Source organism: Ornithodoros turicata, chromosome 7, assembly GCF_037126465.1.
Source record: "Ornithodoros turicata isolate Travis chromosome 7, ASM3712646v1, whole genome shotgun sequence".
In the NCBI taxonomy this organism is placed as follows: Eukaryota; Metazoa; Arthropoda; class Arachnida; order Ixodida; family Argasidae; genus Ornithodoros; species Ornithodoros turicata.
This window is the reverse complement of record NC_088207.1, coordinates 11,021,680-11,042,343: the sequence shown is the minus strand read 5'-3', so window position 1 is coordinate 11,042,343 and position 20,664 is coordinate 11,021,680. Positions and strand designations below refer to the sequence as shown.

At 45.0% G+C, this 20,664-nt stretch overlaps 1 protein-coding gene across 4 annotated transcripts in view; it reads right to left on the bottom strand.

The window, feature by feature from the left end:
* Positions 1 to 500: 500 nt before the first annotated feature.
* LOC135400200 (cyclin-dependent kinase 16-like) overlaps positions 501 to 20,664 on the bottom strand; it is a 93,550-nt gene continuing 73,386 nt past the window's right edge. For 3 of the 4 annotated variants that reach the window (XM_064631948.1, XM_064631949.1, XM_064631951.1), the window contains 13 exons: positions 20,520 to 20,644; positions 17,134 to 17,250; positions 16,978 to 17,034; positions 16,783 to 16,897; positions 14,491 to 14,585; positions 14,259 to 14,321; positions 13,085 to 13,208; positions 12,441 to 12,501; positions 8,671 to 8,730; positions 4,495 to 4,741; positions 2,960 to 3,050; positions 2,821 to 2,868; positions 501 to 1,285 (listed from right to left, as the gene is read on the bottom strand). In XM_064631948.1, coding sequence (XP_064488018.1) covers positions 1,245 to 1,285; positions 2,821 to 2,868; positions 2,960 to 3,050; positions 4,495 to 4,741; positions 8,671 to 8,730; positions 12,441 to 12,501; positions 13,085 to 13,208; positions 14,259 to 14,321; positions 14,491 to 14,585; positions 16,783 to 16,897; positions 16,978 to 17,034; positions 17,134 to 17,250; positions 20,520 to 20,644 — 1,244 coding nt within the window. In that variant the 3' untranslated portion in view covers positions 501 to 1,244. Of the gene's footprint in view, positions 1,286 to 2,797; positions 2,869 to 2,959; positions 3,051 to 4,494; positions 4,742 to 8,670; positions 8,731 to 12,440; positions 12,502 to 13,084; positions 13,209 to 14,258; positions 14,322 to 14,490; positions 14,586 to 16,782; positions 16,898 to 16,977; positions 17,035 to 17,133; positions 17,251 to 20,519; positions 20,645 to 20,664 lie in introns of all 4 variants that reach the window. The other variant, XM_064631950.1, reaches the window with a different exon arrangement.

Here is a 20,664-nt window from a genome sequence, read left to right as displayed (position 1 = left end):
ACCGTTCATTTCTCACACTTTTTGTTTCTGCGATCGATTGCTAATGCAAGGAGTGCGAACTCCTGTTCCGACCCTGGGTGAACGGAATTTGCAGTCCAACCTCGCGAGAATGAGAGAGAGAGAGACGTAAATCTTGAGGGTTTCAAGGACAATGAAAAATTCCGGGGTTTCCCCACTCGGAAAACAGTATTTTCCTAATTCCAGGGTTTTTGAAAGCTTTCAAGGACCAGTGGGAACCATGGGTACACACGCTTGACGTGGAACACCGATCCCACGTTTGCATGTAGTAGCATTCAACCAGGAATTAAATTTTGGGCTCAAAGCGAGTCATTGCATGATTCCACCCAAAGAATTCTGTCGTTTCAAACTTACAAACACACCTACAGAGACTCAAGGATATGACGGTTACGCAAAAACCGGAGCAGGACACACAATGAATCATTGGCAGCATAACGAACAGTTGCGTCCCAACAAATACCGCGAAGTGACAGACACACGCACACAAGTGAGAGTCTCTTTTTTTCCCTCTGCTCGTACCATGCATGATACAATGCCACCGTGCGTTAATTTGAAGCCACAAAGTATTGCACCACAGTTGCCGGCATGGCACCACCCTCAGACACCCCCCGCCACAATCGGCGGGGGAAAAAGTGGCGTACGCCCGCGAATAAAGGTGAGAGTTATGTGCGCGCATTATATGCGCATCGCACGAAACGCTGCAGAGTCAAAAATGCCACGAAAAAAAACCACACAAAACAAAAAAAGGGAGGGAAAATGAAGTACAAGTCCAGTGGTTGTCTGAAAGCCGAGAAGCCATGCTTGTACCCCCTTCCTCTGCTCAAAAGCTCGAGAGCTTCCTCGCCACCAGGCGCCCCCTGGTTAAGCCTTGCCAAAGCTATCGGTTAGCGGGTGAGCCCCGCAAACGACTAGTACACCTCGTATGAGTCATGGCTTCAGGGCGACCTCGACGTGTGAGCAGCTCCTGCTGAGCAACTGAAACTGGAACCATCCTGGGCTGACGGATATGTCTTGAGGGGGGGGGGGGGGACGGGGAAGGCGATGAGGGGATCCTCCGTGTCGCGCGCCAATTCGTCGTCGAGTGGTCATGCCTCACCGGAGTTGAGAAGGAGAAGCATGCCACCGCAGCCGAGGCTCGGCCTTAGGGAGGTGCAAATGTAGCTCACACGTTGTAGGACGGCCGGGAGAGGAGGCGAAATACATGGAGAGTCGAGGACATCTTTGGTTTATGATGAGAGCGTGCTGTCCCCATGTCCACTCCGAAGACCTGCGCAAGGATGACATCCGTTATAGTTAGAGCCTGAAGTTTTCGGGAAATATTTATTCCTAAATTCGGGGGGTAAAAATCGGGTAAATAAACATGTGCACTAAATTCGTGCGAATTCGGGCGAAAAAAAACTTCCAGTACACTAAATTTTTTAGGAGAAATCGGGCTCTATTACAAACGAACTGTACTGGTTTGGTACAAACGGTGATGTAACGGCATTTGCTGCCAAACAAGTGAGTTATTGCATTCCTACAGACGTCCCGTGTGAAGGCAATTTGCCGGGTAAAAATCGGATTTCACCCTAAGGCGTCAACCTTCAATTCGGGGTGCAAATTCGGGGAAGAATCGGGTAAAACCCTAAAAATTCAGGCTCTAGTTATAGTTAAATGATAAAAGCAAATGATACAGGACTCCAACCTTGAACTTTCACATAGCGATCGTTATCATTATATTTAAGTTCTCGCGCTCGAAAAGCTGCTTTGGTAGGCTCGCGCAAGAGCTTGCAGCGAATCACGGCATTTAACTTTCATTATGGGATAATGACAGGGTGAAGATCGGGCCCCAGGTGTCATGCTACAGGTCTAACGTTGTATCAAGTTGTTTGGTTCTTGACAGTACAGTTGCAGTCCGTTTTTTTCGGACTCTGCGGGGATCGCGCAAAGGTCCGAATAATCGAGCAGTCCGAAAAAAAGCTAATTTCCCTTCAAAAGTCAGCTTTATTAAGTACTAGTAGGTCGGAAAAAGTTGTCGATGCTTTCTTAACAGGCTTCTACTTCGATCTGCATCTACATTCTACAGCTTCTGCTTCCCGAAGCAATACTGTATAAGGACGAGAGTGCAGCAGCCGCCTTAATTCGTTCAGAGTTTGACGGATGCGCTGTGAGACGGCGAGTCATCGATATCCCAAACACGTGGAGGGAACATATCGAGACAACTTCCGGCAACATTAGGCGTCACCATTCCGCAAGTCGGTTTCACCTAATGCCCGCGTGCTTTAGGTGAAGCTCGCTTTACTTCGCGGGTGGGCAGCACGTCCTCGGCTTCGCGAAGCGCCACGACAGGACTCCTTCACTCAGAGTATTGGAAAATGAATAGAGCCTGAAGTTTTAGGGTTTTACCTGATTCTTCCCCGAATTTGCACCCCGAATTGAAGGTTCACCCTGTAGGGTGAAACCCGATTTTTACCTGGCAAATTCCCCCACTGGGATGTCTGTAGGAATGCATTAACTTGCTTTTTTGTAGCAAAACAGTTTGCACCAAACCACTAAATTTCTCCCCAAATTTAGCATACTGAAAGTTTTCCCCCCCGAATTTGCGAGACTTTAGTGCACGTGTTTATTTACCCGGTTTTTACCCCCCCGAATTTAGACAAAAATATTTCCCGAAAACTTCAGGCTCTATTTATGCAGAAGTGTCTGGTGTTGGGCCCGTTGGTACGTGATTATGATATGACTTTCGTAATCATTTACGCATTGTCAGAAAATGGTACGTTTACACAGTCAAAGCACACACCTATGCAATGTAGCTGTACTAACTTGACGTCCTGTTCAGCTGCACTCCAGGTATGGTGAAGATTGAAGCAGCTGAGGTGGGAGAAAGGGTGAGACATATAATGACGTCAGATTTGCCACAGCTTATAAAAGCGCAGAACACAGGTCCCAGGCAAACACTTACTGTCGGGCAGCTTGTGAATGTTTGGCCCCAGGCTGTCAAAGTATGGGTGCTTCATGGCTTCCAGAGCTGATATCCTCATTTTTGGTTCAAACTGAAATGAAAAGTTTGGAGTAGTTCATTCATAGTACTACATGCATGGTAAGTCCATGGTAAGTAACTTGGGGAAGTTCACGGGCGAGTGTGAATATATTTCACTCATCAGAGTAGTCATTCTGGCTCAAATTAGGAACTTTGCCAATATAAGTTAATATATCGTCTTCTACATCCTATGTCGAGCGAATTAAGGCACAAAGAGCCGTATGTGTATGCAGACTTGGGTGCGGCACCCAATTCGTCGTTCAATTCGTCGTTGATACAGACCGCTACTGGAACGGATCATTTATCGAGAAATTAGTAAGACTGCCCTACTTTTCCGCCTCTGAGCTCGTCGTATTGGTGAAGTGCTACTCGCTGCAACGTTGCTGCAACGTGGCTCCTCAACCACTCATCAGCACTCGAGATTCACTGCACATCGTAACGGCACTTGTCCGCGATTTACCCCGACTTCAGTTGCCTTTTTTTTGCAAATTCCCTGACAATACCTGGACTTTTCCAGTCGCGTCATAATTCCCTGATAATCCCCCGTTTTCCAGGTTGGTAGACCAGGACCCTGGTTCAATGTGCGAGTGCATCCAATATGCGAGTGGACACGCAGCTGCCGCTCCCGCTAACTGCCCGCGGAACCCAGTTTGAGAACCCCCGCACTAATACCTCTGTCAGACAGGCACATATACGGCCCTTAAAGTTACGGCATTAAGAAATGGCCGCAAGTTACATACGGCCCTAAGCTCTGGGGAGCTGCCAGACGGTATCCGTGAAGGCATTTTGTCGATGATGTACATGTCGATAAACGAGTCTGTGAACGTTGAATGTAATGTAGCGAAATCACGCTTTTTCTTACTGAAAGTACACGAAAACGTTTTGTTGGTATTTTCAAAATACAACAGCAAACTATATTTGCTTTTAAGTGCTCTAGATATTTTTTTGAGTGGCGTCCGACTTTTTGGATGCAGACGACACGGTGCGATTCTACAAACGTATCACTTGTACAGATGGGATAAAAAGCGAAGCAAAGTGCAAAAACGCTAGAAAAACACGAAAAAAAAGATGACAACATTACGTCCGGTAAAAAGCATTTTATTTCGAATTGAATTAAATGTGCTAAATCCTGTTTATGGTGTGCTTGGTAACGAGGCTTGGGCAGTTTCGATGGAATGCCGTAGACTTCTTGCGGGAACGCCGTTGCCCTTCTACCTCAGTTTTGTCGCAAAGGCCTTATTGCTGACCGTCTGGCAGGAAGTTAATGACAGTATGCATTTACGGCCGTGACCGTTAAGGCCGTATATGTGCCCGTCTGACAGATGTACTAGTGCCATGTATGTGAATTGATGCACACCGAAAGTGCAACATGCAATCTTCGGGTGCATGATAAAAAAAATTGAGCCGAGTCATGCAGCTACAATCACACAACAAAGGAGAAGAAAGCACAAAGGTACCTTGAGGAACTGAAGCAAGAGGCGTGCCCCGTCACCACCAACCCTGGGAACTTTCGAGCCCAATGGTTCCCCTCCGTACCGAGGAAAGTTGTAACCCAAGAAGTCAGAGTTGGACCCTATTCCTTGCCAGGTGGCCTCCGTCGGTGTACCCAATGTGCGAAAGATGAGGTGGAGCTCGTCCTCCACTGTTGAACCCGGGAACAGTGGATATCCGCTGGCCATCTCGTAGAAGATGCAGCCCACGCCCCTGCGGCCATCAAAGTGTTTCTTCATTCACAGAGCCAGGCTCGTTAGATGCAATGTTTACAGCCACTCGGATATTAAGAGGTACTAAGTACCCATAAAAAATAAGAGGGCAAAGAATGAGCAGGAATTCCAAGATGAACTCTGACATCAGAGAAACTGCGCTTCTTCAAAGGGGCAGGCTGGAGCTGTTAAGTGAGCTTGAGATTGAAGTTGCGTTCGACTCTGAGTTACCTGCAGATGCCAGGTGGAAAACTTCTTCCATTAAGATCTCTTAGGCCCGGTTTCACCAATGCGGGTTTAACTTTGAACAGGGATTAAGGGTTGCTAAAACTCGAAGTTAGCGCTCAATTCTTTTTTACGAACGTCAGTTGGTGACGTGACTAGGGTTGCCACCTTTCGTAGTGAAAAATACTGGCTGAGGGAGAGAAGGTGGAATAGAGGAAAAGTAGGAAATGTTCACGGAAAAAGGGAAAGTAAGTGAGGGTTGGACAGTATACAGAGAGAGAGAGAGAGAAAGAACGAGCATACTCGCTCAAGACAACAATGATAATAATAATGAATAACTAAGAAAACGACTGGTGACTACGGAGTTGAATCTGTGCTCCAGATCTATTCAAGCTGCAGTGGAATGTTGAAAGGAAAACCCCGTAAAAGCCCCTATGAAAGGTGCTGAGCCACAAATACCGGCAAAAGGCTGCCGGTATCACCTTCCTACCGTCAACCGGCAGAGCGCCCAACTAACCGGCCGTGCCGGTACAATACCGGCCTGGTGGCAACCCTAGACGCAATGAATGCTTCAACGACAGTAACTCCCTTTAGTGAAGCTGAGTTAAGCGTTAAATTCAAGTTAAGGGTCCGTTGATCTTGGCTCAAATGTTGATCGCTGTTGGTGAGAATGGGCCTTAGCTTTTTTAAATAAACGAGGAAAACAAACAGCATGTTCACATCCGGTTTCGGTTTCGCAGTGACCATATCATGAGCTACAGCACCCTGGTGCATGTCATGACCCTGTGGCTCGATTGCTTGGCAGAACAAGAGTCAGAAGCTAGTGCCAGTGACATTGCGGCAGCAAAAGCATTGACCATAAAATGCAATCAAAAATAATTGGCTGAGAGTTTAATTGAAATGTTTTGCACAGTGATTGTGAGAATCATAAGAAAGCACACGACAGCACTAGCTTAGCTTTGGTTTGGCTTGGACTCTTGAGCGTCACTTTAAAGAGGGCACATGGTTCCCACTCAATTTTGGAACAAGAATTCAACGGTCTTTCAAGGACCTTTCAAGGCTCGATCATCATTTTCCCCGGGGATGTAAAACACGGTTTATTGCCGGAACTGCAAATTTTCACAAAAATACTTGTAAGCTACATGTATCGCACGACAGAATTCATGGGGACTGTGCGATAGTGACCCATTCACAAACATAGTTCTGACTCCGGATAAGTGAGAACTAGCACTGTAGTTCTGTGAAAACAAGAAAGATGCAAAATCAGGGGTTTACAAGGATTATGGAAAATTTCAGGGTTTTCCAGGCCTAAAAAACAGTATTTTCAAATTCCATGGTATTCAAGGGTTTCAAGGACCAGTCGGAACCATGGGGGGCAATGAGAGACCCCGCCATAAATGTCTCATTTTTGGTTGCAGTGTGTCGCACACAAACAATGATCACGGCTGAACTGCAGCATGCGCGTGTGGTCTTTGCGCTCTGTGCTCAAGCTCATCTCCATAAGATAGACAATTTAAAGAATGAATACTACAGTAGATGTCACTCTAACGTGGGAGGACCTGACGGGAGTTCAATACCCGTGGCTCACTACATCGCACTAGCTGTCTTCGATTTGCCGAAAACTACATGGGCCAGTGCAAACGAGCTCCAGCAAAGTGCACCGTAAGTGCTGCCTACGCGGTAACTACGCCAAGCCTCGATCGGATAGAAAAGTGTAAGATTTTGGTTAGTTGCAGACTTGTGCCCGTTACTTGAAAAAAGTAATTTATTACCGTTACCGTTACTTGCACGAAAAATGTAATTGATTACCGTTACCAATTACAGGACTTCAAATGTAATTGAGTAACGAGTAGAAAAGTACCGCGTTACTCCGGTCGTTACTCTGCATTCACGCAAATTATACCCATCTTTGTGTGCCTCAGCAAAAAAAAGAAAAGAAAACTTCGACGGTGGAACACCTGAAATAACCCAAAAATATGTACGTCTACTGTAGTTATCGCCCGGGAAGACGTTGACCCGACTGTGGAAGATCACGCGTGGAACTTCCCCATGACCCACTAAACCTCCAAAGCTACAACAAAGGTACCACCACACTGGTGTAGGAACAGATTGGGGGGAGAGACTCTGAAATTCCAGAACAAAGGCTGATGGCACAAAGATCTTGACTTGGGGCAGAACATCTAAAAGATGAGTTAGTCCCTGCCGGGAAAGTAATCAATTACTGAGTAACTGATTACTCGAAAAATTACTCAAAAAAGTAATTGATTACAAGTAACGCAATTGCAAGTAACGCGTCACGCACAAGTCTGGTTAGTTGCTGCAGGTGTCTCCTGCAAGCCAATTCTAAAAAAAAAAGAAAAAAAAAAACTACTTGCGGACGCGGCATAAGGTTGCAGCATTTTCCTGAAGTTGTGCTCAACTCCCAAGGCACTTCTTCCAATAGAAAGGTGGAGTGCAGCGAAAAGCAGCACCTGCGGTTAATCAATGGGGCTTGCTCTGGTTCACAAAATGCAGCCAAATCGAAGACAGGTATTGTGTTCCTGATGTCACAGTAACAGATTGCGCTGTGCCAATGCCACCTAGATACGAGAAGGCTGTGCGTGGCTTACAGCAGTTCCGTGCCTCTCGCGCCCGTTCGGGATGGCTGCACCACCACCCCGCAGCCCAAACAATGCCCAGCGCCGAGCAACTTAGATAGTTCTCAGAAGAAAGGAGTCAGGAACCAAAGTAAGCACCATTGCCAATGAATCGCCAAACATAACACAACTCCGACTCTACTGTCTTACTTCGTTGAGGAAGTAGTACTTTAGTCCATGCGCTGGTTTGCGTTACCACAGACCTTTTAACACTGTCCTCATTTTGTAGCAAACAGTGCTCTTACTTGGCTTGGAAGCAGTTTTCTTTTTACATTTGTGATATGCATAACGAGCCTAATAAACCAGATTTTTTACCTATATAATGTAACTCATAATTCCAGAAATTTTCCACCCAATTTTTATCCCCCGCATACGGCAAAAAAATATTTCCCGAAAACCTCAGACCCTATGTACAGGCGACATATGTATTCATGCGGATGAGAATATGAAGCAGCATTGATGTTGTTTTGTGTCCTGCCCTGTGAAGTTTTCAGCCTAACATGTGCAGCTTCGCAACTACTCGAATACATCTAGTTTGAAAGAAACAACGATTCAATTCAATTCGAAATTCACATACACAATTATTCGCTTTGGTATGAGAAAAATTGGAATATTCGCACACGCACAGTCCACGGTCATGCCACGTGAGAAGGCCAATTCTTGGGGACATTCTTTTAAATTGAATTGCGGAGGTAAGAAACCGTCCAGTGAAAATACTGTGTACTGTCGGTCCTCGTGGATTACTCTTAATTAGGCAGGGTTTGGAACTATCGTATTGTGATTTCATTGCTCCTGTTAGGTTAATTGTCCTCAAAATGAGACAAACCCTTAATGTTAATCTTAGTCTGCATTAGCGGAGGACGAAACCAGGCCATTGGGATTTACTTGAGGATGAGGCACGAGACAGAAGATGACGACTTCCTATCTATGTCGTGTCGTGTCTTCAGTCTCACACCTCAGCCTCAAGGAAATGCTATTAACCTTGAAGCAAGAAGAAATGGCAAAAACACAGTATTCACCGGAAAAGGAACAGCACATGCATGACACTGAGTGATAGTGATAGACATACCACATATCGATTGAAGTAAAGTAATCCGTGGAACCGAGCAACACATCTGGAGGCCTGTACCTGGGAGGCGAAAACATGACATGAAAATATGTCTCACACTCAGAGCCTGAAGTTTTCGGGAAATATTTTTTTCTAAATTCGAGGGGTAAAAATCGGGTAAATAAACGTGTGCACTAAATTCATGCGAATTCGGGTGGAAAAACTTTCAGAACGCTAAATTTGGGGAGAAATTGGAGAACTTGTTTGGTACAAATGGTGATCTGACTGTGTTTACTGCCAAACTAGTTAGCATGCATTCCTACAGACGCCTCAGTGAGGGAAATTTGCCGGGTAAAAATCGGGTTTCACCCTAAAGAGGCAACCTTCAGTTCGGGGTGCAAATTCGGGAAAAAATCGGGTTAAACTCCAAAAACTTCAGGCTCTACTCACACTACATCGTAACGCAAGGTTCATAAGCATGGTTACAAATAAGTTGAATGTTCCTCAAGATAGTCGAAAAAGTTAATCTTTTTCCCCCTTATTTTTTTATGGTGGGTCTGGGGGCGGACAAGTAACACTTCCAAACTTTGGCCAAAAAAGGTAAGTGAGGTGGTATATATATCCACAGCGAGGGATACTTATGATCGTGAGATAGGAAGTCTTGCTTTGCTCAAATACAATGACATCAAAATCACTGTTTCCTGAGGTAAACAGAGGGAAGTCTATAGAAAAGTGCCAGATGCAGTCCATTCTCCAATGTGGACTGCATCCATGGACTGACCGCATCCAAAACCGCGCCACTCGTTTCATCCTTTCAGACTATTCCTATCCTTCTAGTATCTCATCACTTAAGTCTCCTCTGGACCTTCCACCTCTCGTAACTCGCAGAAGTTTCTTCCGTCTTTCCCTTTTTCACAAATTTTTATTCCAGCCCATCTATACGACCATCCTTCATCACAGCCGCACCTTACATCTCAGGCCGATTAGACCACCCGTGTTAGGTAGATCCAATCACTTGTCACACTTCCCACTTTTTGTACCCTTTTTTTCCACTTATGATTGCCGACTGGAATGACCTTCCTCAGTCCCTAGTCACCTCGCCTAACCATCAAACTTTCCGTAGAAACTTGGCATCATAGCTACACATTTAGTGGGGAAGCATTATCTCATGTCTTGTATGTGTATGAATTTTGTTATTACCTTAACTATTTGGTGCAGTGTTTGTGCTGTTTCATGTACTAATGTTGCATATATTGTATGTATCCCCCTCATGTATTGCCCCAATGGGCTCTTTGAGGTACTTACATAAATAAAAATAAATAAATGTGAATGTACTGTATACACTCAGTTCCCTGCCACACATTCTCACTGCTTAACCCCACACATTATGTGAGTTATACAATCTCAGGAGCAAGTCACCTTTGACAAGTAGGATACCTACTGAAAGATGTGTATTGTGTAAGACACAGGCCCCCCCCAAAATTCCAGTCTTGAACATAGGGTTCAATGGGCCAATCCCAGCATGCACCTGGCACTTGTCCATAGCGGACCCCCCCCCCTCGGAAAAATCCTAGATCCGCCCCTGGTAAGACACATCCAACTTGATTACAGTAGCACAACGCATATTCAATCACAAAAATGGAGCCAGTCTTATCATTCAAATTCAAACCCCCAAAAAAGCCTCCCTTTTCACTCTAGATTTTCTTTGAGATTTCTTATCTAATGCTCCTCCACAAATTTTCAAATCAATTGAAATCAGGAGACTGACAGCTCAACATAGAAAGGAGACCAACTGTTTACAACTTGCGCACATTCATGGTGAATAATCCTAATCATACCAGGGGAAGCTCAAACCTGCACGCGACGACATCCGTCTTCCGAGAGGCAGTTTTTTCCTCCTCACCTATTTTCCGAACCGCTCAGCGCAGCGAATTCAGAAGGTGTTTATTTCTCCTATTGCACTTCAACATATATTTTTTTTCCCACTGATTCAAGACATCGAATGTAGGGGTGTGCGAATCCGAATATTTTAAGTCGAATCGAATATCGAATATTCGTGCAAAATTTACAATATGTGACTTTTGCACTAAAAGTTTCCATTTTGTAGTCCATGGCTTTAGTGTAATTTTTCTGGCATTAACTGTCACAAGATAGACATACAATTCTTCTGTTTAAAGCCCCTACTCTTTAATTTTACATGAGAGTGCTTCCTGGTTTTCAGGTGAGCCTACACTTACTGGAGTACTGGAGTGGTTACCTTCATTTCAAAATTTGATGTTAGGCAGTAGCATGTTATACAGATGAGGCTGTAATTGCTTCAGACAAGCACAGGCCATTTGTGAAACAAACGAATTGGCATCCTGCCTCAGCTTTGCCACGAACACCCTTTAGTTTCTTTGCACTCGCCCTAGGAAGTTGCACTACTGAAATTTTAGACGTAAAGGACATCTTTAAGACACCCTTTTTGGTCATAGGCTGTAGTCATTATTCGAGAGTCCTAACTTTTTAAAGGCGACCTCAAAGACATCAAATCAAAGCTCCCGTCTGTACCACTAAACTGCATATGGGAGGGGCGCCACCCCTTCCACAGACGATGCCTACAAAACTAAAGTTGGATAACTTTATCTTAAACTAAACACTGTCCGGCCTGTATTGGTCCTGCAGCAAGGGCAATTTCGTAAAGGAGGCTTCGCCTCATGCACGGAAGCATCAGGTGAAGCCCACCTTCGGGTTGTGTGGTTTAGAGCACTGCACGGGCCGACTTTTGCGGGCCCGACCCGGCCCGGGCGCATCGAAAAATGGCCCGGCCCGACCCGGGCCCGGACCTTCATATTTTTATGCGGCCCGGCCCGGCCCGGTGACCCAGTGACTAGAGCCCGGCCCGGCCCGGTGACCAGGCGAGTAGATCCCGGCCTAGTATTTCCAGCCGCGACGTACGCGTTTCTGGCGATTATCAAACAAATTTATAAGTAAATTTATAAGGAGAGAAGACAAACATACAAGTGATGGCGGTTTAACACCGTAACCGCACGAGACCAAATTAAATCCAGAACGCACGGGGCGTTATCGTTACACTGTCAAGATTTTGCGGAGACAGAGCATGCTGTCGACAAACTGCTTCTCCCAGTCCCTATCCCTCTCATCAAGCTTTGCCAAAGTGATTGTGAAATATGTGAGGAGTGAGGAGCAATGTAAAGTGGCTTGGAGAATGTTCTAGAGGGTCGAATCATATGCATAATGCAGTACCCTTTGCTTGTCTTTGCAAAATATGCACAGGAATGACGCAAGCGCATGATGATATGAACTAATGCATCTCCAATGTGTGGAATTAGCTGCGTGGCCCGGCCAGGCCTGACTCTCGGGAACATATTTGTCGGCCCGGGCCCGGCCCGGCCCGCGGTGGTGGCGTATTTTAACGGCCCGGGCCCGGCCCGGCCCGTGGTGCTGGCGTATTTTGTCGGCCCGGGCTCGGCCCGGCCCGGAGCACACAGCCAATAACAAGCCCAGCCCGGCCCGCGCGCCGGGTCGGGCCCGGGCCGGGTCGGGGGCCCGGGCCCATGCAGTGCTCTAGTGTGGTTCATATTCGTGGAATAGTCGAATATTCGAAAAATCGAATATTGGATATTCGATTCGCGAATCGAATAGTTCGAGCGTTTGATATTCGATCCGAATTCGAGAACTCGAATATTCGCACACCCCTAATCAAATGTACTGGCTTGTTTGATTTGAGATGGAACTACCCTCGTTATCTTCCTGCACAAGCAAAAACAAGACAAGCCCGGTATTCTTACCATAGTGTGACCACTTCGTTAGAGAAAGTCTTGATGGGAACAGACTTGGCCCGAGCTAACCCTGAAATGGAACAACCTCAAACATTATACAGGCAGCTACATTTAATCTGGTACATAACAGAAACATGCTGCATTTGCATAAAACCAGGCTCATCCCATCCCAAATCCTGCGGTCCTCAGCCTTGGAGTTACAGTCAAATGACATGGTGACAATGAGTTGGCTTTATTTTTTCCGCAAAAAGTAACCACAGCTCTGATGTGTCAAGGAATAGCAAAATGTGAATAGAAAAGTATGGACGGCTGGAGAATTTGGGAATCAACTTGTTCACATAACTGATATGTCTGGGGAGATATCCATATGCCAGTAATAAGGGTGGTAAGGTGCAGTAAACAATGCCTACGAGAGCCACATGCTGCATAGGTACAGTAGCCGACCAATTTTCCAAACTTGACGGTGGCCAGAAAAAAGTCTGAAAGTTTCTTGTGGAATAATATGAATTATATTATATAGGTAAAAATCGAGTTTATCAGGATCATTATGCATATCACAAATGTAAAAAGAAAACTGCTCCCGAACTAAGTAATAACACTGTCTGCACAATATTGATGCGAGGCCAACACTGTGAATTAGTGGAGTGACGTACCAAAATCAGCTAGTTTGAGTTCCCCCTTGTCATTGATGAGCAGATTCTGTGGCTTGAGGTCCCGATGCAGAATACGGCGCTGGTGGCAGTATGCTAGGCCTCGCAGCAATTGGAATAGGAAGCACTGTAAAAAAATTCAAAATTGTAAACATTGCACTGTAACATTAATCGTTTGAAATGTTACAGTTCGAGACCCTAGCTTCCCACGGATCGGCAAAAGTTCATGGAACCTGCTGTTTCCCTCAGAATCGTGTGTTTTTCGTAGAATATTCGACATATTACAGAATTATGTGCAAATTTAAATCTATCTGCAACATTTTCGCAGGTTAAACCCCAATCAGTCATGACTGTGACTGATACTTGTGGCACTTACACAACGTATGTGCTGTGATGAAAGAAAATTTAACAACACCCAGAGAAAAATTGCCAGTTATGTATTTTCTTTGTACACTGAAAAGTTACGAAAGGCTGGAAAAGCATGCGGGACGAGTCGGTAAGTGATCCTGGGAGAATGCGGCAACATTTATTTTTGTTCGTTTTCTCTTGCCCACGGAATCCCATGGATTTGTAAATCCCACATCGTGGAAACCTTAACTTTCCATAGTTACAGTTAATTACATGATGTTCGCTTGGCACTCCTACCAGAGCATGAAGTGAGAGAATTTCTATGTAACATGCCCTGCATATTTTACCGTTTTGAGCATGCAACAAACAGAGAAATGACATTACAGAAAATTGGTTTTACAGGGTTAACCTCAGAACCCGAAGCCCTGATTATGTCACACCCCAGATCCCGACAGATAGTACAGGTCCAGACAAAAGTGTACGGAACACCGGAGTGGTGACTATCGTCATCGGAGTGGTACCCTTGCAGCAGACAGGAGCAGACAGAATTACAGACAGGTGACCAGGTATCCCAAGCACCTTTCAGTAGCTGTGTACGCTACAGTCCGCTGCTAGGGTATCGCTCCTATCAAGAAATAGGTCGCTCTGGTGTTCCGTAAACTTTTGTCGGTATCTGCACACTGCACAATGCAGGAGAGAAGACCCTCCGAATGTCAGCTGCACCATGCATGCATCACAATCGCCAGGCAGCAGGAACACGCAGACAAGGGTTAACGGAACACGCGCGTAGATGTATGGATCAAAATAATTCTATTATTTATTATCCTACCTTGACATTATTCAACGACAGGAAATTCCCACAGTCGTCCATGTACTGCTTTAGATCCTTCTCCTGCACAATAAAAGTGAAACAAGTACATCAGTTCCGTCACTGCACTCCATCCGTCAACTTTAAAGGCTACTTCACGTGGCGTCCTCCAAAATGAACTCTGTGATGGGGAAACCATCACACTGGATCTGCCCATACGAACAATCCCAATGGGGTCCAAACTGAGACTTACCAGATATTCAAAGACCAGGGTCAAAGACTTCTCCGTGTGTACAATGTCATGTAGCGTAACTATATTATTGTGCTTGAGGTCTTTGAGTAGAGATACTGCAAAATGACAAAGTAATGACGTTACAGCCACCACATTTCGAAACAGTGTCAAGAAATTATCCGTAATGATATTCGCGTAACAGAAGTTACGAACATCGACGCATTTGCGGAAGAAAAGTCGAACACGGGGCATACTTTGGAGATTCAGTTCTCCTGGCATACTGTTCAAAAAGCCAGGGAAAAATCAGTACTTGCCATTTCTTTCGCTGATATTGCCACTATGAGGGTCAGGCCATCAATACTTCACCATAAACTACCACAAACCCCTTAGTCAATATTCGAATAACTAATGGTGCATAGACACACCAATGCCTCGTCTGTCAAGTTGTCCACCAGGAGTCGCCATGCAAAATATTTCTGCTCTGCTGTGTACAGGGTTCGCCAAGATAAACTTCGGGGTTTGTAATGAAGATAAAACAAATAAGAACAGTGTCGGAAAGCCAAAGGAGATGTTAGAGGACGTATTGTGCTCCAAAATTTCATGTCAATAAAATTCCGCTTGGTGTGTACCTCTACGGATAAATCGTGAAAATTAAAAAACTGCCGCTGCCTAATCGGCTGTACCTGTGTTTCAGCTCCTTCCCGTCAGATGGCGACACGGTCGAACGCAGCGTTGCAGAGTGCGAGTCTGCATTCGGTTCCACTTGTTCACTTGGTTTGATGTCGTCTGCAACGCCGCGCTCGACCATTTCGCCATCTGACAGGAAGGAGCTAAAACACAGGTATAGCCGATTAGTCAGCGGCGTTTTTTTTTATTTTCACGATTTATCCGTAGAGATACACACCATGCGGAATTTTATTGACATGAAATTTTGGAACATAATACGTCCTCTAACATCTACTTTGGCTTTCCGACACGGTTCTTATTTGTTTTATCCTCATTACAAACCCCGAAGTATATCTTGGCGAACCCTGTATTATAGCTGCGCAATCAAATTTATGAAAACAGTCGGAGACAACAGCCGCGGAGGACCCCACACGATCCTAGCGTGATGCGGAAAAGGCTCAGTGCCTTTTTTTATTCGTTTTTTTTTCCTTCACAGCTCACGAACTGCTTATACGTGCTCGAGCTGTGCCACTGGTCACGTGCAGGGGAGTACGAAACGTCACAACATCCTCTCGCTCTGCGACGTGCCCTTTTTTCATGGGAAGAGAATTTTCCAAAGGTGTGTGGAACCGAAGCGTCTCGCGAGTGCTCTGTATGTCGCCCGCGCACGCACCTCATTCTTTCGCGGGAGCTCATTTTATTTGTTGTAAAACATACCACAGTGAAAAAATAAAAAATAATATTTCGGGGATCACCTCAGTGTTCCTTTAAGGGTGTGCAACGCCCTTCACTCTCTGTAGGACCCCAAAGAAACCCTGGAAATGCTAGACTGAGTAAGTCATCACTCTTTCCGTATCGATTCTCTCTAACCACTAAAGTTTCACGATCAAATGGTAAAAGTGTTTGTTCATTACCCACTCATTAGCATTCAAAGTTGTTGTTGCTCATACTTTGCATGCCCTACCACTTGTGACAAAGTGTGTCTGGTGACAATTAGTAACTCGCAAGCTTATGATGTCTGTTCAAAGGGTATCCAGACGAGACGACTTATATTAAAAGTAAAACAGCACTTAGATATTTGCATACCTGCCAACTTGGGAACATCCAAATTAGGGAGATTTCAAAAGCGGGGGGGGGGGGGGGGGGGGGGGGGGGCTTTGGGGACAGACTTTGCCCTCTCCAAGAAACTATCTGGGTGTCAAGCTGTGACAAGGCTGTGACACTGAACGTGAGGACACAAAACCATGCCTCTGTTCTCTTTTCGAGGTTGAGGTTCTCCTTGTGAGGTATGCAAGGTCGAAACAGCTAGTGCAAGGGCACCTTCGTCACCCGAAAACATGGAGGAAATGCCCAGAAACTAGAAGCGCTAGAACTAGAACCTTGACCAGAACCCCTGAATTCCGTAACACAGAGGATCCAGGAAGCAGCAGCAATGCCGATGGCAATTGGGCTGGTACTGGATTGACGTTTTCGTCTATGTGCCCTATAGAAAAAACAGGTGTTTGAGATATAGAGAGGGAAACTGCATTTTCCGGGAGATTTGCTTCTCGGCTGTACAACCGTACGAACCGGTCCGAATCGGGAGAGTTGGCAGGTATGTATTTGTCCCCATAGGATGATTAAGGGCGACAACTGGTATGAACATACCTTCACGAATGGCAGTGCAGGGTGCTCCCTCTTCATGTTCTAGCCTAATTTCTTTCAGAGCTACTAAGTTATCTGTTAGTCGACTCTTTCCCTTGAACACTGTGGCATAAGTACCCTGTAAATAGAAACAAAGTGCTTTGATACCACCATTTCCATTACTAATTCATGCGTGCATATACAGACGACAAAACTTACCTCCCCAAGCTTGTCTAGTTTTGTATAAGTTTCCATCCTTCCAAAGCCTATTTCTGACTATGGGAGAGAAATGGAAGCAACCACACCATTACACATTCATGATCTTTTAAGTAAACAAATTAGCAGCAGCAAATTATCAGAAATGAGATGGCATACCAAGGATTGTCTTCTGACCGTCCTACTGAGAGGCCCATCCAAAACTAGCTGTTTACTGAGGAAGCTTTCGGGCAATCTGAGGTCGGCCGGCAGTGAAAGTCTCTTGCTAATATCAGACTGAAATGTAGATACATGATGCATGTTCATAATTCATTGTTGCAGTGGGCCTCAAACAGTTCAAATAACTTATTACAGGAGCTTTCCATATATTGCAATTTGAAGTTGTTTGGAGCACAGATATTATGCACGCATATAAGACTAGAAAACTTTATGTACACAAGAGCACTGCAAAGTTCTAAGTTAAAAGTGTCTGTACGTGTAACTTTTTTCCCCCTGAGGGGTCTGGTACTTTCCGACAAAGTGACAGCAGAAATTATGACAATTCAATAATGCTTCACAGCTATGTTCTTGGTCAGGTGTACAGGGTTGGAAAATGATTGATGACACAAGGCAAACTTTCAAGCATACATTACAGAAATACATTTAATGCAAACTTGAATGGAATCTAAAGTATGAGTAATCTGAAATAAGGTATAGGGCATCTAAAAACAAGCCTTACAGTTGTTTCAGCATCTCCTGCAATGTTTGCACATTAATTGCACATTGCCAGTCTCATTGGCAGAACTTGACACAAGATATAGATTTCTGTGTTAATTTGAGTGGTAAAGATCCAGTGGAGCATCGTGTCCTCGCAAAGTAAAAAAAGGATGAGCGACTTCTCAGCTACAGCCCTTTCTGCGGGCAATACAATCTGAAAACTGCAAGTCATGGTGCTACCCAGGCACACTTCATACGAGATTGAGTCAACTCCCACAGGACAGCTGTAGGTCAGAAATACAATGATGTTCTAGGAAGGGAGTTCTAGAACGGGACAGAAGCCGCCAATATTTCGAACAGAGACTGTTCTTCTTCTGGGCACCGTCCTCATCATTGGCATGGTATTTAAAGGGTTAGGTGTGACGTGTTCAACGTGATGTTTTAGGATTTTTTTGCTCAAAGAAATTAGAGTTAGCCTAGCCAGAGTCTAGCCCTGTGCACATCACAAGGTAATGAGGCCGCACTGAAACCTCGGAGGAAAAATTAAGGCAGAAAGCGCATCTTTTGGTCAATACTTCACCACTGCAAGGAGGAAAGTGCATCATGGAGGGATGCGTCAATACTGCGGGACGTAGAGAAACAACTTTAAAAATCTTTGGACAGCCTGAACACAATAATAAAGGCATGGAATTACTGCAAGTATGCACACGCTTTAGCCATGCAGTTCTGAGGTAACCTTATCACGGACAGAACTCGTCTGGCCTTTTAGTCGACCTTGGTGTACACAAACACGGAAGCAGATAACGCATTAAACAACACCCACTATGCGACGGCTATCTCGACACATGGTGTCATCCTTAATCTTTCACTAGGCCTCCCTAATACTCTGTTTACCGTGGCACGTTACAACCTCACAATTCAAGTTCCTTGGACAACAGGAAACATATACAGATATTTTGCCACAAAAATATGGCCCCATTTCATGAACTTCATTTCACTGATAATGTTCCTTTCATTTCGTAGAGCTGAGAGCATTCTAGCGATAACACTACTTCAGGAACTAGTGACATGATGATGTCGATTTACTGTTTAATAGCGCCAGAGCCACAGAAACGGTGTCACGTCGAACACGTGAGTGGAGCTTCGCTACTACTGACAGAGGAATGTGGTATCGTTAGGCAGATGGCCAAGCTGGCAGTCAGAAGAGTAGCGTCAGAGTTAAGTGGCAAAGTCAAAAAGGTACGATGAAAGATGAAAGTCACTGGAAAGGTTAGCCAGCTGTAGGACTCGGACCCACATCTTCTGGATGACCGGTCCAGGGCTCTACCAATTGAGCTAAGCTAACACGCCTTCTCAGCGACTTCCAGGGTGCGTCATCTGAAGGGACAAACCAGTCACTCTCTCTCACTCATCCTCCTTTCACTCTTACATTTTTTCACACTCATACACACATTCATACGACAGGGATCGACGCAATCTGCGCAAGAGTGGGAGGGCAAAAAAAAAATGGTTGCTAGGAGCCACCAAAGTAGATCAGAGGGTCCTCGTACGGAATAAGTTTCAAAGACGGAATGAAAATATTTTTCACTTTTGCGATTGCCTGCACTGGCAAAATACACAAACTCTGTCACGTGAGAATTGCGTCCCGCACAATAGCCATCGCATTAAAAATGCTGCGTGAATATCTAAATTTGGATGCTGATAATGAGACATTTGCTAAACATTTGATGGGGAAATTTATTACTACAACACAAGGGGAATATTCTTCCATTTAGTAGCCCACAGGTTCTAGAGTAGATGGAGTTCATCAGTCATACAGCTCTCTATCGAAAGGCTATAAGGAAACCTGCTTCAAGAGCACACGTCAGAAGGGACAGTAAAACTACTTTTACGGCTCAACTACCTTAACTAAAAAAAGAAAAAGAAAGAAAGAACACTGTCAAGGAGCCCGTGATGAGGGAATCGGAAACGTAATATTAAAACAGTTAGGAGCAACTACAGTTTATTTGAATGAGAACTTTCGTGCAAGAGGCTGCACTTCTCCTGGTTACCAGGAACCTGAACCTAGAGAAGTGAACTTGAAGAACTGAACAGGAACCGAAAGAACTGCAGCCTCTTGCACGAAAGTTGTTCAACTAAACCTTAGCTTTAACCAACTAAAGCAAATCCAACAGTATAACACTGAATAAAAAATGGATCTCCCCATTTGATCATGTGGAGATCATCATGACTACCCACGTATCATCATGACTACCCACAGTAATGATCTCGTAGTTGAAGCCACCCAAACTGAAATACAGTCAACCCTCGATTTATGAATTCCCTCATTTGATGAACAGGAGCACGAGGAACCAAACTTTTTACAAGCATTATTCCCTCGTTTTATGATCCTCGATAACCGAATAATTAATGGAATTTCTGGAAACCAACTAGGAGTTGCCCAGTGTTTTTGCCCTCAATTTTTGAACAGATCATTCTTAACATCTCGTTCGTCTTATGAATGATGCCGGAACGGACGAATCTTTTTCCAGGTATTGCACCCTCGGTTTTTAACCCCTCGAAATCCGAACAACAAACGGCTTTTCCGGGGACGCATTAGGGTCGACCAAGTGTACAGCAGAAGGCATGGTCGAAAGCAAAATTACACAATATATTGCATTATAAACACAATCCCAACTGGCAAGTACTGTTTCGTCAGCTCGATAGTACTGACTTAACGGAATTTTCGATTTATGAACGATTTTTCTGGGAACCGAGGGTGTTCATAAATCGAGGGTTGACTGTACACCAGTTGAAGCTAGGCATAGGGCTTCAAGGAAGGTGGCAGTCACCTGCACTACAATACTCACATGGTTGGAGCGCCGATTATTAGGCTTTGCCCTGAGCTTGACGGGAGATATGACTTCATCCGAGGCTCCCGACGCTTCCTCACTTTCCCCATCAGAACCAATGCGTGGGTGCTCGTGTACAACACCTGCGGAGATACAAAAAGAC